This window comes from Centruroides vittatus, unplaced genomic scaffold, assembly GCF_030686945.1.
Source record: "Centruroides vittatus isolate TY-2023 unplaced genomic scaffold, ASM3068694v2 contig_299, whole genome shotgun sequence".
In the NCBI taxonomy this organism is placed as follows: Eukaryota; Metazoa; Arthropoda; class Arachnida; order Scorpiones; family Buthidae; genus Centruroides; species Centruroides vittatus.
The window spans coordinates 2215148-2231171 of record NW_027121909.1 but is presented as its reverse complement, the minus strand read 5'-3'; the positions used below and the strand labels follow the sequence as shown (position 1 = coordinate 2231171).

At 38.7% G+C, this 16024-nt stretch overlaps 1 protein-coding gene across 1 annotated transcript in view; it reads right to left on the bottom strand.

The window, feature by feature from the left end:
• Vps60 (vacuolar protein sorting 60) overlaps nt 1-15396 on the bottom strand; it is a 33365-nt gene extending 17969 nt beyond the window's left edge. The window contains exons 1-2 of the mRNA XM_067267234.1: nt 15180-15396; nt 10930-11034 (exon numbers count right to left, since the gene is read on the bottom strand). Of these exons, the coding sequence (XP_067123335.1) occupies nt 10930-11034; nt 15180-15248 (174 nt within the window). The 5' untranslated portion in view covers nt 15249-15396. The remainder of the gene's footprint in view (nt 1-10929; nt 11035-15179) is intronic.
• Between the last annotated feature and the right edge of the window lie 628 nt (nt 15397-16024).

The following is a 16024-nucleotide window of genomic DNA, read 5'->3' as shown; positions in this document are numbered from 1 at the left end:
ATCCGGTTATAATCTGAATATAATACGAATTATAATAAAATGAATCCCTATATCGAATCGAAAAATTCTCCTATTATAAACAGCCCGTCTAAAAACTGACTTGGATGTAAACATCCTGCCTAAAAACGGTCCCGGACGAGAAAATATGCGTCCCCGGCCGTATAACTGTCAACTATCCATTGTTCTTATGCTGCGTACAGATCATCTTGCAACTTAAGTTTATAGTTAGCGTCCGAATTCGCCGTATTGTTTCCAATCCCGGGAACACCTATGGCCTAAGCACCTGCACGTGACAAAAATTCCCAGCAGAAAAAGATATATAAGAGGCTCCCTTCCTCCCTCTAGGTGGAGAGTCTTTCATCGATTAAGATCGAGTCGCGAGAATATATTGACAATTGTGCCGTAAGTGCCATCGAACCTTCCAAAGAAAGGAATCTTTGACCATCGTTACGAACAGCATATTTGAATTACTGATTGTCCCAGAGGTATGGAACCCACTTATGTGAACTCTCTCTCTCCCGTCGCGTGATAGGGATATATAGAGCTATATATATATATATATATATATATATATATATGTCACCCCTTTTTATGTCAGATTTTTGTAACGTATACTTTGTTTACTATTAAATCGTTGTTAACCTGTTAAATGGTGTCTTGTTTGCTCGAATATTCGCTTATCGTCTTACCACGACTCCACTTTCCCTCCTACACTCGACCAGATAAAAAGCAGTCCCGTCCCTACGGGATCCCTACCGACAAATTAAGCCATTTCTGACAAGTGGGCAAGTCCCTCTGACTTGTTGCCGACATTAACCAGAGGTCTGACCTCGTCGACCCTCCTCGGTACCCACAAATTGGTTTCAGGAGTGGGGTTTCGACTTTTTCGGAACCCTGGTAAGGCGAACAAAAAAAGCCATATCCGAGCAACACGACCTCGTCTGAATTAGGTCTCTTTTTCTACCTTAGATACTAGAATCGAGCCGTAAACGCAATGGAGGACAATCCCCATCCTGCGGCTGGGCCAAGCAACCCAAATCCTAATCCAGCGCCGAACCCCCTCACATTGGGCGGTCTGGGCGGTATTATACCCTTATTGCCAGTATTCACGGGAGAAGCAGGTAGTCTTAGAATAACTGATTTTTTCGATTCTTTAGCGGACGTTACCAAGGTCGCCGCCTGGTCAAAGGCACAGATGTTAGCGGTAGCTAAGCTAAAACTTACGGGAATAGCTAGAGAATTTGTCCGAAAGGACAGACGAATTAAAGAAGTCGATGACTTCGACGAGTTTAAAAGATTAATGATAGCCCGCTTTGAACGCAAGCCATTTACCTTTAGATTATCAAAATTTTATGCCTGCGTCCAAAAACCGGACGAGGATGTACAGACTTATGCCGCTAGACTCCAAGCGCTGGCGATGGAGATAGAGATCAAGCCCGAACCCGGTGCGAATGCCGCGGAAACTGCGATTATCGAAAGAGTTCAAAGAAAGGAACTAGACGAGAGACTCAAGGCACAATTTTTAAATGGGATTGATATCCGGATCCGAAAAAGGACCATGAGCAGACAACCTGCAACGTTCGATGAGGCCTTACAAACCGCTATTAGCGAAGAAACCATCGAGAATCTCACCGCACACCCGCGAGGGATCATGCGTACAATTAGGGAAACCGATAGATCGACTGATTCTCCCCCCTCCTTAGAGGATCTCCAACGTTTAACCGCCGCGGTGGAGGAGCTTAAAACTCGAATGGATGGTTTAAAACGCGACTCTCCTAGCATTACTTCTCGAAACCCTATCTCTAGCCAGCATAATCGAGGGAACTTTAATAAAACTTTTAATAAACCGCCTTTCCGGCGGAGCGAAAATCGTTTTAGTCCTCCTAGTCGTCGATCCAATCGACCCAATGGTCAAACCCAATCGAACCCAAATCGGAACCGAAACTCGCCCGAGCGCCGAGATAATGACAATAACAATCGCGGCGCCCGACAACGGAATGACTCCCCGCTGAGGCGCGAAAGAGCACCTGACAGTAACCGGGTCCGTTTCCGACCACAACCCTCGGAAGCGAAGCAGACCCAATGGAAAGGCAATGTGCGAAGCGTTCAAGGCCGACGACCTCGATATACTCTCCGACGAACCTTTAATTCTCCTCCTAGAAATAGACAAGGGTCAGCCGGATATCCGGGTCGGAAGACTGTTACCACTACTCCGAGACGGACTCGAAAACCTGTCCCTCTCAATACTACCAAAGATACAACTTCCCCATGCGACGCTGCCGTTGATTGTTATATCGGCGGAAATCGGGCCGTAGTGCAAATAGATACGGGAGCCAAAGTGTCCCTGTTGTCGAAAAGCTTTTGCGGACGCTATCAACGAACGAGTTTCCATAGCTCAGACCGATGAAACTGAGTTACGAAGTGCTACTGGGCACCTTATTCAAACCTATGGCATTATAAGCCCTACCTTTCAGATAGGAAACTTGTGCTTCTCATTTGCATGTTGTCTTGTGGACAGAGACGTTACCTACCCTTGCGACGGCATTATCGGCAGAGATATGATTGCCGAAAAAGGTTTTCTTATTGATTTAAAGGCGGGAGAATTACTCCTCCCCTCCCGGACGGTGATACCCTTTGAGACCGCCAGAGACCACAAGGGGGAGACTGAGACTGCAATAGATAGACAGAAGGCAGAAAGGAACAGAGGAAGACGAAAAAGGGTCAGTAGCGATGCCCCCCAATTATCAAAAGAGACCGGGTCAAATAAGAGGCCTTACTGTCCAACGGAAATGGAGGAAGGGAATGACATAGTGACTGTGGAACCCTGTCAACTTCCTCCTTTGACAGAGAATATAGTAACCGCTAGGATTTTAGGGGTAACGCGGACTCGTAACACGGGAGTAATAGAAACTATCCCCTTCACCCAGGAAGGGATATCGGGAGTTAATCTATTGGTCGCTCCTATTAGCAAGGGACAAGTCCCCGTATGTCTCCGGAATGCTACTAGCAAAACGATTAAACTAGAGAAAGGTGTCAAAGTTGGCACATTTTTCGAAGCGCTAGAAGAATCGATGCCTGTGGATGCCGTAAAAGAAGGAGAAACCGCCACCCTTCCAAAGGATGAATTTGGGCAGCTGTTTGTCTGGACGGGCATTCCTAAACATGAGAAACAAGCCCTTTTAAACCTATTGTATAAATACAGGCATGTTTTTGCCTTAAACGACTACGATTTGGGCTATTGCGATATCGTGCAACATAAAATTGATACAGGGGACGCGGCACCTATTTACACTCCTCCTTATCGAATCCCCTATGCCCAACGGCAGCAATTAAATGATATTGTGGATGGCCTTTTGGCCCATAACATTATTGAGCACGCTACTTCTCCTTGGAGCTCCACTGCTCTTTTAGTTAAGAAAAAGGATGGTTCGTTACGCTTAGTGATAGACTATCGTAAACTAAATAAAATTACTAAGGTAGACCCTTATCCCCTGCCTCAAGTGCAAGAATCTCTCAGCCTAATGGGACAAGCGAAATATTTCTCTACGATGGATACCGTCTCCGGATTTTGGCAATTAAGTGTGTGTGATAAGGAGAAGACCACCTTCTCCACCCCAGATGGGCACTACCAATGGAACAGATGTCCCATGGGGATGCGCAATTCGCCTGCAGCATTTGAACGAACAATGGATTTTGTCCTACATGGCCTAAAGGGAAAGACATGCCTTGTATATATGGACGACATCTTAACTTTCAGTCCTGATTTCCCTAGCCACCTTGAACGATTGGAACAGATTTTCCAAAGATTAGGCGATGCTGGAATAAAGCTAAAGCCAAAAAAATGCCATTTCCTGCGCCGGCACATAAAATTTTTAGGCCATGAAATCTCGGAACATGGCATAAAGCCAGACTCCGACAAGATAAAAAGCGTCCTAGATTTTCCCACACCTGTGAACGAGCGGGAGATTCGATCCTTTTTGGGCCTAACGGGCTATTATCGTCGACATGTGGACGCTTATGCAAAGATCGCCAAACCTCTAACAGACCTACTTCGAAAGGATGTACCTTTCGAATGGGGACTTAATCAACAAGAGAGTTTCGAGAAACTTAAGGAAATTATGACGTCGGCACCATTATTAAAATCTCCTGATTTTACCAAACCTTTCTTCCTCGCAACTGATGCGTCAAACGCCGCCCTAGGAGCAGTATTGTCCCAAGAAGAGAATGGCCAGGAGAAACCTATCGCCTATGCTAGCCGGTTACTAAGGAAACCGGAGTTAAATTATAGCGCAACCGAAAAAGAGTGTTTAGCCACAGTGTGGGCTGTGAAATATTTCAAACCGTACCTATACGGCCGAAAATTTACCATTATTACCGATCATCGACCCCTTCGATGGCTTTTAGATTGCAAGGATTCTACTACAAACTCGAGATTGTCTCGTTGGATCCTTTCCCTTCAGGAATTTAACTTTGATATCGTACATAAGGCGGGAAACTCTCATAAAAATGCTGACGCCCTCAGTCGTATACCAATCCGACAAATAAGGGAAGTTGATCCTATTTTCTCTATAGCTCAAATAGCTAATTCTCAGCGAAGGGATGAACGCTGGAGCGCTATTATACAAGCGTTAAAGGATGGTGAAACCTCTGGAACTTATAACAATTTGAACTTAGAAGAGTTTTATCTCAATGAAGACAAAGCCCTTTGCCACAAAGGAACAAATAAGACACATACGGATTGGTGGGAACAAATCGTTATTCCTGCAAGTCTCAAGGAATATATTCTTTTTACTTTTCATGATAATCCCCTGGCTGGACATTTGGGAGAACTTAAAATGCGAACAAAAATAGCTAGATCATTTTATTGGCCGGAAATGACTAAAGAAATCCGAAATTACTGCCAAAGTTGTCAAAGCTGTGCAAAACATCGACGACGTGGTCGCCGAGCACAGGCTGAATTACAATTATTTGCGCCCCTTTCTCATGTGTTCGAGCGCACCGCCATGGACATCGTCGGACCACTTCCTGTTACTACGAACGGGAATAAATACATCCTGGTATTCATAGACCATTTTAGTCGGTATGCGGAAGCCGTCCCGCTACCTGATGTTACTAGCAAAACAATTGCGAAGGCGTTCGTAACTCATATTGTCCTTCGTCACTCGACCCCGACACAGTTGCTAACTGACAGGGCACCGAACCTAAAATCGAAAATGTTTGCGGAGGTATGTAATCTATTACAAATAAAGCGTCTTCTCACTACTGCATACCATCCAGCCTGTAATGGCATTGTCGAAAGATTTAACAAAACTTTAATTGACATTCTATCCCATTACGTTTCGGAAGATCAACGCGACTGGGACGAATGGATTCCCTACGCATTATTTGCCTACAATACTTCAGTACACGCCTCTACTAACGATAGTCCCTTTTTCTTGTTATATGGAAGAGACCCCACATATCCTTTTGACTTAGTTGAAAGCCCTGCTAGAATATCCTATGACATAGAAGATAACTTTGCCTTCGAATTGAGACAACGGATGAGACATGCGCATCAAACTGCCCAACAATACTCTGAACAGGCAGCCGAGATAAGGCAAGAGCGGCATCGCGGACAGAATAGACCTCCCAGTTACAAAATAGGGGACCGAGTGTTATTAAAAGAAGTCGTCACCCCTCGAGGATTAAAACAAAAATTAGCAGCGCGATGGTCAGGACCGTACAGAATTACCAAAAGACTTAGTCCTGTTAACTTCCGGATAGAAAACATTAAGACTAAGCGGAAACTGCACGTACATGCGGATCGGATAAAACCTACCCTGGCACGGATTTAACCTTAATCCTGATGTAACGGCCGTGCCACTTCCCTCCCTGGAAGAGGATACAAATACTGCGACGCCACAACAACCCACTTCTCTCGATCCTTGGGATGAGTTTATCTTAACGTCCATACCCACTCCTCTACCGGAGGAGCAGCCGGAACCGGAAAGAGTAAGCGAGAGCGAGGAACGGGGAAGCGAAGCGTCAGAGGTGGAATCAGATGAAGAACCGGAATCTACCCCCCCGTACGCCCTTCGAAGCCAAGGGCCGGTTGCGGAACTTCCTTGGGTAATGCCTCGCCCCACACGCAGCCGCATACCTCGATTCATTTCACCTGCCTCTAGTAGGTCATCTTCCCCATAATTTGTACTTATGGCAGATTTTATAAAGAATTTGACAACTAAATTAACTTGCTAAATTCCTTCTATATCTGTAATGGCCTATCAACAAAGAAACCATGTCACTCCACACGCCGCCCGCACTCCGCTTTTTGATCCACCACCGTCCCGAAGAGCCTCCCGATCAACTCTCCCTTCGGGCAACGCCGCCACACTTCTCGCCCGTAAACACTGGTATCACTCCTTCCTACATCTGTAAGGGAATATATACAATGGACCATATTATTATACCAATCATCTGATTATCCACCTGTAATATCGTTATATTCTTATATATATATTAAGTACCTCAATATGTATAAATCCATAATAAAAACAGAGAGAAAAAAAATATAAAGGGTTTTTGTCCTTCATTGATTTCGGTGACCATTTTTCTACGGCCGCCTTTTGTCGCGCCCGACGTAACTTACCGTAACAATATCGGTTACCCTAAAATAGACTATTTTGTAGAACTATGAGGGACCCGCCATATTAACAAACAAATATTTCCCCCTGTTCTAGTGAACGACACCCTAGCTCAAGAAGTGAAGCTTGAACCCAACGGCTTTAGCGAGACGTGCGCCCTACCCACTACTCAGGATGAAGTATCCTCAGTTTTTTTTCCTTCTCCTCCTCCACATCGAGTTCACACCAACGGAAACCTCCATGGAACTCACGAAAGGCGTTATCTTCCTTCATCAAGGAAATTTCCTAATGACCGCAAGTCACTGGACCTTGGTCACTGAACTCTCCTTCGAACATGTAGAGCGCCAAATTCAATTCATCTCACAATCTCTGAGCTATTTAGAGGCGAAGCTTCAGCCACTTGAACATGTCCCTACAAAAGGCTTCGAGCTGATGCGAGCTTCATTTCTTAATTATCGTAGAGAATATCAGGAGCTCACTACGCTAATCACTTTACCCGTGCCACAGAAAGAAAAACGAGGTCTAATCGACGGCGGAGGAAAACTTCTTAAATTCCTTTTCGGAACAGCCACCTCTGATGACATCGAGACCTTAAATACCGAAATATCAAATCTCAATCAGCAAAATGCGGGAATTATCCATTTATTACGCTCGCAGGCTACCTTGTTAAACGATACTCTCAATATAAGCAAAACCAACCGACATCAGATTTATGTGTTATTCAAACGTCAAGAATCTTTTGAAGAATTAATGAAGCTATATAGCTACGAATTAGCTTGTGAAATAATACTCCGAATACTCGAATTCTCTATCCAAGAATTCCACCTCCAGTTAGTAGCATTGCGAGAAGCGATTGATGTTTTGGAACATAGCCAATTAAGCTCTTATTTTATCTCCCGAGAGATTATGTTACAAACTCTCCGGGATATTCAACTTCAGCTGCCAGAAGGCTACTCCATGATCGAACCTATTAAACCGGATACCCTGTTTAAGTACTATCAGTGGATTACCACCATTGCCGTAGCTCTGCCCGGCAAATTAAGAATATTTGCCAAAATTCCTTTGATCACCCCAAGTGGATACTTTGATATGTATGAGATTATTAAATTTCCTACATATATATCTCCCCTCAAAACCTTCTTCCAGTTTCAAACTGTTTATCCTATCATTGCTCTATCTATGGATAGACAATCCTACATGTTATTGCAACGACATGAATTACTATTGTGCCAAATGGCCCATTTACCCATTTGTTCCCTAGACGTTCCTATACAACGATTCCCTCAACAAAGTTGCGAATATGCTCTGTTTAGCGGAAATGAAAACAAGGTCAAAGACCTCTGCACTCGCCAGATAGTAACAAAATATGCACCCATTTTTAAGAGAGTGGATCAGCAAGGAATATGGATCTATTCCACTTCTGACCCTCTCACTTTAACTATCCGTTGTCCTACTAGACATCAGAAATCACCCTTTTCATCCACCGCGCACAAAATAAACAATACAGAGATAATCAAGCTGCAAAACGCATGTACAGGCTACCTGCCTGGAATTATCCTCACCTCGCACTTCCAAATGCAAACAACCCTACAACTCGAAATTGCGCAACACTTAGTGGTTCCCCAAATCGAGCAAATCTTGAACCGAACGGAAATTCAGCTACTCCAGAAACGACTCGTCGAACCACAAACACCCGAACGCGTGAATTTGAACGCGAATTCCGATATTAAACTCGCCGATCGATCGTTATCAGCCGTCACCTATGACCTCGATCACCTGTTACGAATAACACCGAAATCAACTCCCTCATCCTCCCCTTCTTCGAATAACCATAATCGCCAGCTGCCTTGGGATCATTGTTATTGGACTCTGCCTCATCTGCATCTTTCGATATTACCGACGATGCAAAATAAGTCGTTCAACGAACCAACAACGTCCACCGGAAATAAGACCGGAAGAAATTCCCCTCAACGAAAATCTAGGTCAACCTCGAGCCGAGACCCTGCCTAGCCCTTCCCAGGAAGTGACACCCCGAGGCGATCTAACTCTACGAAAACAACAACCCGTTGTTCAAACCTATTAAGGGCACCTTAACTAAACACCCAACCGCCATATTGTAATCCATTTATATTTTTACTTTATATTATCCTAAACATTATTTTATACCTTCGTATCCGCGTTATAATCCATATTATTTTAATTTTTAGTTAACCCCATTGAGAAATTTTTATATTTAGCTAGTTTTGAGCTTAGACAAAATTATCGAGAGAGAGAGTAAATCGACAATTATTGTAAATCTTCCTACCTCTGTACCGAACTCCGTGAGAACGCCGAACACCTTTTCATTGATCTAAAATTTTTCCTAACTGTGAACAGTCCAATTTCAGCACCTCAACCCGTAGAATGCGGACTCACGAACCTGTTACGACCAGACATCCGAATTAAGTGCCAGAAATCCATCCATGTGGACGCACGACAAAGGAAAACCTTTCCCAACTTACCTGCGATTTTATCAGTATCCGACACCGTTTATATCCGTACATTCAAATAGTAACGATCACCAACCAACCATCTAGCTTCTTCACACAAAGAAAATTCCAACGAACAGTCTCAACTCACTGTGAACTTTGAACTGCACTCTCGACCCGAACTCAACAATGACGTCATCCAGCCAACCGACCACTTCCAAGCCACCCAGGACTTACGTCTCCTACCCTCCAGCTATAAAGATTGTCACGCGTCGAACACGCGTCAAGATTTATTTGTATATACTTGATATAGAATTTCTGTTTAACGCGACTAAGTCGCCGCTCGTTGTAAACTTTGTTACCGATTATTTATCATCAAGAGAGAGAAAGAAAAAAAAAACCCACATCAATTTCATGTAACCATACCTCTTGCCCCTCCGAACAATAACAGAACAAATCATTTTAAAATCACACTAATTAAGTATGATTTTAAAGAAAGCGTAAAGTGAATGTGAGATCTGGAAATCCCCTGGAACGAACGTTGTAATATATTATATTCGAATTAATAATTACCCCTTTCCTCTATCCGGTTATAATCCGAATATAATACGAATTATAATAAAATGAATCCCTATATCGAATCGAAAAATTCTCCTATTATAAACAGCCCGTCTAAAAACTGACTTGGATGTAAACATCCTGCCTAAAAACGGTCCCGGACGAGAAAATATGCGTCCCCGGCCGTATAACTGTCAACTATCCATTGTTCTTATGCTGCGTACAGATCATCTTGCAACTTAAGTTTATAGTTAGCGTCCGAATTCGCCGTATTGTTTCCAATCCCGGGAACACCTATGGCCTAAGCACCTGCACGTGACAAAAATTCCCAGCAGAAAAAGATATATAAGAGGCTCCCTTCCTCCCTCTAGGTGGAGAGTCTTTCATCGATTAAGATCGAGTCGCGAGAATATATTGACTATTGTGCCGTAAGTGCCATCGAACCTTCCCTAGAAAGGAATATTCGATCATCGTGACGAACAGCATATTTGAATTACTGATTGTCCCAGAGGTATGGAACCCACTTATGTGAACTCTCTCTCTCCCGTCGCGTGATAGGGATATATAGAGCTATATATATATATATATATATATGTCACCCCTTTTTATGTCAGATTTTTGTAACGTATACTTTGTTTACTATTAAATCGTTGTTAACCTGTTAAATGGTGTCTTGTTTGCTCGAATATTCGCTTATCGTCTTACCACGACTCCACTTTCCCTCCTACACTCGACCAGATAAAAAGCAGTCCCGTCCCTACGGGATCCCTACCGACAAATTAAGCCATTTCTGACAAGTGGGCAAGTCCCTCCGACTTGTTGCCGACATTAACCAGAGGTCTGACCTCGTCGACCCTCCTCGGTACCCACAGTGAGGTATACAACATTTCCACTTTCCAGTGCAAAGTCCAGGAGGTGCAAGATCTGGAGAATGAGAAGGACATGGAATAGACCCATTAGACTATCACTAATCAAGAAATTTGTGTGTAAGAATTTGCATATGTATAATGTGCCTGCAGCATTAGAATAAAACTTAGATTTTGGTATCTATTCTGATTAAGTTTTTATTGAGCATGTTAAACCAATCAAACTATCTGACCCTTATATCATTTTTACTTGGAAATATATAATTGTCAAATCTAAAAAGAATTTCAAAACAATATTAATAGAAAAATTATACTTTTCCATAAAAAACAGTGAGAAAAAACAATATGAATCAAAAAAAATGTAAGATATATTTTAAAGAAGTTTTATAAAAATTAAAGATTTGATTAAAATACCTTTGCAGGTCCTTCTCTCATTTTCTTCATTTGATCTTTATATTTTATAAGTTCTGCATCTAATTTTGCAATTTTCTTTTCAATAGATTCACCTCTACTATCAACCTGAAAAAAGTAAGTTTAGATACAATTGTAGCATTTTATTTAATAATTATAAAGCAATTCAATATTAATTTAAATTTTAAAAAAATATATCTTTAGTTATAGAAACAATATAATCTTAAAGCTAAAAATATAATGTCTTCTTATCATCTTTATAGTTACAATAAATATAAAAATGTTTTATCAATAACTAGTTACTGAGAATTTAAAAAGAAAAAACAAAATTATTTATTGTGACAGTCACAATATCAGGATGCAATTTTTAATCATATTTTTAATTTATTTAATTTAAAATATATACTTGTTTTCATATTTGATCTCATCTTTCATCTGTCTAACTCCATTCTCAAGATTAAAAAAAGACAGGACAGACAGCAACAGTGGGAATTTATAGGTCTGCAATTTTTTCAAATTTTTTTCAAATCAGGTAACTAGTTTAATAAAAATATTGTAATTTAAGTTAAAGTAATATTTAAACATAGTATATACAGGTACATTCTAAATGTAAAAGTCATATCTCAAAACAAAAATTTTTGTTGAGTTTTATTTAAGTGCAGTTACAGAAGAGTGTAAATGTAAAAGTATATGAAAAAATAAAAAATAAAAAGCTTTTGAGGTATTAAAATTTTAATATTTCCTTTCATCTTTCTGAAGTTTATAAATGATAGGTTTACTATGAGTGAATATGTGCATCTACATGCACAAAGATGGTGTTGTTGTTGTTCCAGTTTTTCATTTGAACCAATACTGGATATGTAAACAAAAAACTACTCAAAGTCAACCCAAAATCCAGCAATTAAACAACTGCACAAACATTTCCTCTACCTTCTAGTAGACATCTTCAGATGGAATGTTATGATTCTGTGAAAAAATTCATTTAGAATTGTACATGCCGCATAGTAGGTAGGACACCTGGATATTGATGGATGTAGATGATATCACAAAATTTGTGCATGTTTCTTTACAGAAACCTTGTATAAGAAATGCTTCTGAAAGAAACATGCCATCAACTACAAGGACACAGAGTTGTTCCCCCGCTTGAAAGTTTCATGTTTACCAATGACATTTCGACACAAATTCTGTGACTTCATCTATATCCACCAAGGTGCCACACATGCTATGTGGCATGTACAATTTTAAATGAAGAATTTTTTAATAAAATCATAACATTCCACCTGAAGATGTCTACTGGACAGTAGATGAAAATGTTTGTGCAATTGTTAATTGCTTGATTTTGGGTTGACTTTGTGAGTCATTTTTTGAAGAATTGGAAAATGTAAGAAAAATATTGATTGCCTACATGAAATATCACTGCTGTCAAGCTTCAATATAATCTCTCTGACATTCTACATAAGTCCTTCAAAATGAATAACAAATTCCATGAATCCACAAATTTTATTTGTTGCTACATGAGACACACTACCTATTTATCATCAAATCTGAAATGATGTCTTCATGGAGCATTTTTAAGAGAAAGGGAAAAAAAATTCCTTCTTTTTAACTATCTCGAATTTGGTATTTGTTGAAATAGCTATTAGAATTAATTAGCAAATCCACAGACTTATCATTAGATACTACATTAATATTTAATGTCACAATTTCAGAGATAACTTCCAAAATAAACAACAGATAAGATGTTTCTTCCAAAAAACACACAAAATGTTAATAAATTATTAAATAAGAATGACACAGACCAATTAGCTATCAAAGTTAGACCAGATTGACCACAGCCTGCTGCTTAGACTGCACTTAATCTAAAACTATGCTGAAGAATTCAAATGACGTAACACAAGATTGATATGCAAGAACTGCAAATTTAAATTCGGCTTTAACATTTAAAAATGCCTACTTATTAATTTAATTTACTCTGTTTCTCCATTTTGGAACAGAGATTACAGGTACAGTGAAACCTCGATCTATCATTCCCAAATCAATCGTTTATCCTGCATATATATATGATATATATGATATATATATCATAGTTCATTCAACATTTGTTCTGTATTTTAACCAAAAGAAAAATATTGGCCTGCATCAATCATTCAATCCGCAATAGAGGGTGTAAAATTTATTTTCATGTACTGATAATAAAAGCTTCCCATGTTTAAAAGTTAAAAAGTTTCATACATAAACATTAATTTTTGTAAGAAACCAAACCAATTCTTCAAATAACTCCTTAATATACTATACTTATCTAATAGGGTAATAAAATACAGTGCTGTATTATAATATTGTAATCGTGCTAAGAGAGACAGTTCTTCTCCTGGATAATAATTTTTGCAGAAATTTACATAAAAAATAAAATACATTTAATTGCTAATATTTTAAGACAAAGTTCACCCAAACAGGGACCACCATTTATTAGTTTTGTGTTCCAGACAATACATTCCTGCAACCGACCTCTTTTTCTAGGCTACTAGCTGCCAAAACACTAAAAAAGTCCTTTTTTTAATTGGGAAAATTTTTGTGTTTTTTAAAAAGGACTTTTTATATAAAGAACATAAAACTAATAAATGGTGGTCTCTGTTTGGACAAACTTTGTCTTAAAATATTAAAAGAACCATAGGATGAAAGAATAACGAATTGTATTTTATTTTATTGTACTGTACACAGGGCCGGATTATCGAATAGGCAAAGTAGGCAAATGTCTAGGGCCCGTAATCCGGAAAGGCCCGGCTTCAGTGCAGAAGATTTCTCTGTTTCGATTTAGAAACTTGAATCGAAATTTGATAAAACAGAAAATGCCGTATTTAACAATTCTTACTAAGCTCCGCCCGACTAGCCATTACCTAAAAAAAAAAAGGTCAACAGCCACCCGCGCGTCAGAAGTAATGTAAGAGAGATCTTGCGTCACCTACAAATATTCCTAGGGCCGCGTCTCGTGGTAGTACTGATGTATGGATGGTTATGATTTATTTTCTAAATCTACACTTATACGTCGCGACATCGCATATTCGATATAGCGTTCAAGTTGCTCGAGTGCGAAGATATTACAATTCAATAGTGTTTTATAAAAGAGTTAAATAAGTTATGGGTGACACCACGATATCCGCACCGGGTGTCACCCATGCTAGCTACGCTAATGTCACATTATATAAGATTTGTTTAGATGCAACTTATTTAAATGGGGCCCCAATTTAAATTTTGTCTAGGGCCCGCTAGAGGCTTAATCCGGCGCTGACTGTACATATAGGGCATGTTTTCTGGTAAACCCACTTCGTTAAAAGACATTGTAACAAGTAGAGAAAAATGACAACGTTGTAAAATCATCTATAAACTATTCAAAGTATAATTTAATTTTCTAGTGAAATGAACATGTACAAGTATTAAAATTTTAAAAATACATATATAAAAGGTCTTAATATTTGCTTTTTCAAACATCACTAAGATATTGCAAGATATTGCTTCAAAGTAGCAAGCAGCTAAGGAAGCCAGTTGCTTGTCTCACAGTCAAACCTTATTAATGATTTGATTTGAAATATTTGAAAGTTTACTTGTATTGTTTAATACACTAAATTTTGAGGGGGAAAAATTTAAAATATTTGTTACAATTGCATGATTCAATCAAAATGCTGCATAACTTATCATTTGATTTCATTTTTATAAAAACCTTATATTAATGTCGTTAACTTTGGTGTTACTTGTTTTCATAGTACATTTATTATAAAAACACAAAAAACAAGAAATTACATTTTGGAATTCATACTAGATGTTCCTTCCATTAATATTCTGTTCAAGTAATCTGGATAAACAGTTTGCTTTTGTATGTTTATACTTTTGTTTGTTTTCTTAAAGAAATTTTAAATCCACAATTGTTTTTTACATGCCATGAGTTTCTTTCAGTTTTATTTAATGACAATATAAAACACTAAAAGAAAAAATTATAGTGTTTAAAAATAATCTATCTAAAATTATTATTCAATACCATAAACATTGCAGAGAATTTCAGTAGGTATTTCTCATAGTCACATAAATGAACAGCCTAAAGGTAACTTCTACTAGGATTATATACATTACATTAAATCAATCATTAAGAAATAAGGATATTTAGAAAGCGTTCATAGAGCTTTATTAATTGATAATACAATACATCATCTGCAAATCAAGCAAAATATTCGGAAATATGAAACCAAAACTACACAACTTACATTAGATATACAATCAGTTAAGTTCGGGGGTGGTTCTTTAGGCTTTCCTCTTCCAAATAATCTATTCATTCTTTACCAAATATATCAATTAAATTCAGGAACAAAGTAAACTTTGCCAAATGACGCGATAGTTCCAACTCCGAACGAAATATCAAAGAATCCCCACGTAAAGAAATTGAGTCATGGGATGCGTATTTAGGATGATTTTCATTGGTCGTTTAAAATGTGAAGTATAATTTTTGTCCAATCGTGTGTAGTTTAATAAATTCATAAAGATCGAAAATAAAGTAAAATTATCCGTCATTGAAAATATATAAATTTATACATTTTTTTATTTGTAATAAATTTATTAACCGTTAAATTAATTTTTAAAAATATAAATAAAAATTATTTAAAATGTCAAAAATTTTAAAAATTTGCATTTAAATAGTTGAAATCTTAATATGAACTGTATTGCGTAATATTGATTGCGTAATAATTTGCATTTGAAAAATTATAGGCGCGTTCCTAGTAAAGTGGGTTTAATACAGTTCGATAAGCAACCCAATGACATGATCCATTTCATTTGAAACACTGTCATTGGTTTGCTCATCCAGCTGTTTTAAAGCCACTTTACTAGGCAAGCGATACTTGCTAATAGATAACCTTCTTTGAGCAAACTATAGGAAAGTGAGCCGTCTAAGTTCTTAAATTGGGATCATATTTCTAAAACTACAGTTTTAATTATGTAATATCACAAACAGTATATGGTAATTAAACACGAAATTTCATTATACAGATCGCTTTCATACAAAAAACACAAATTTCTCAGTCATAAATTGTCATCTGCCGTTTTAGGGAATCTG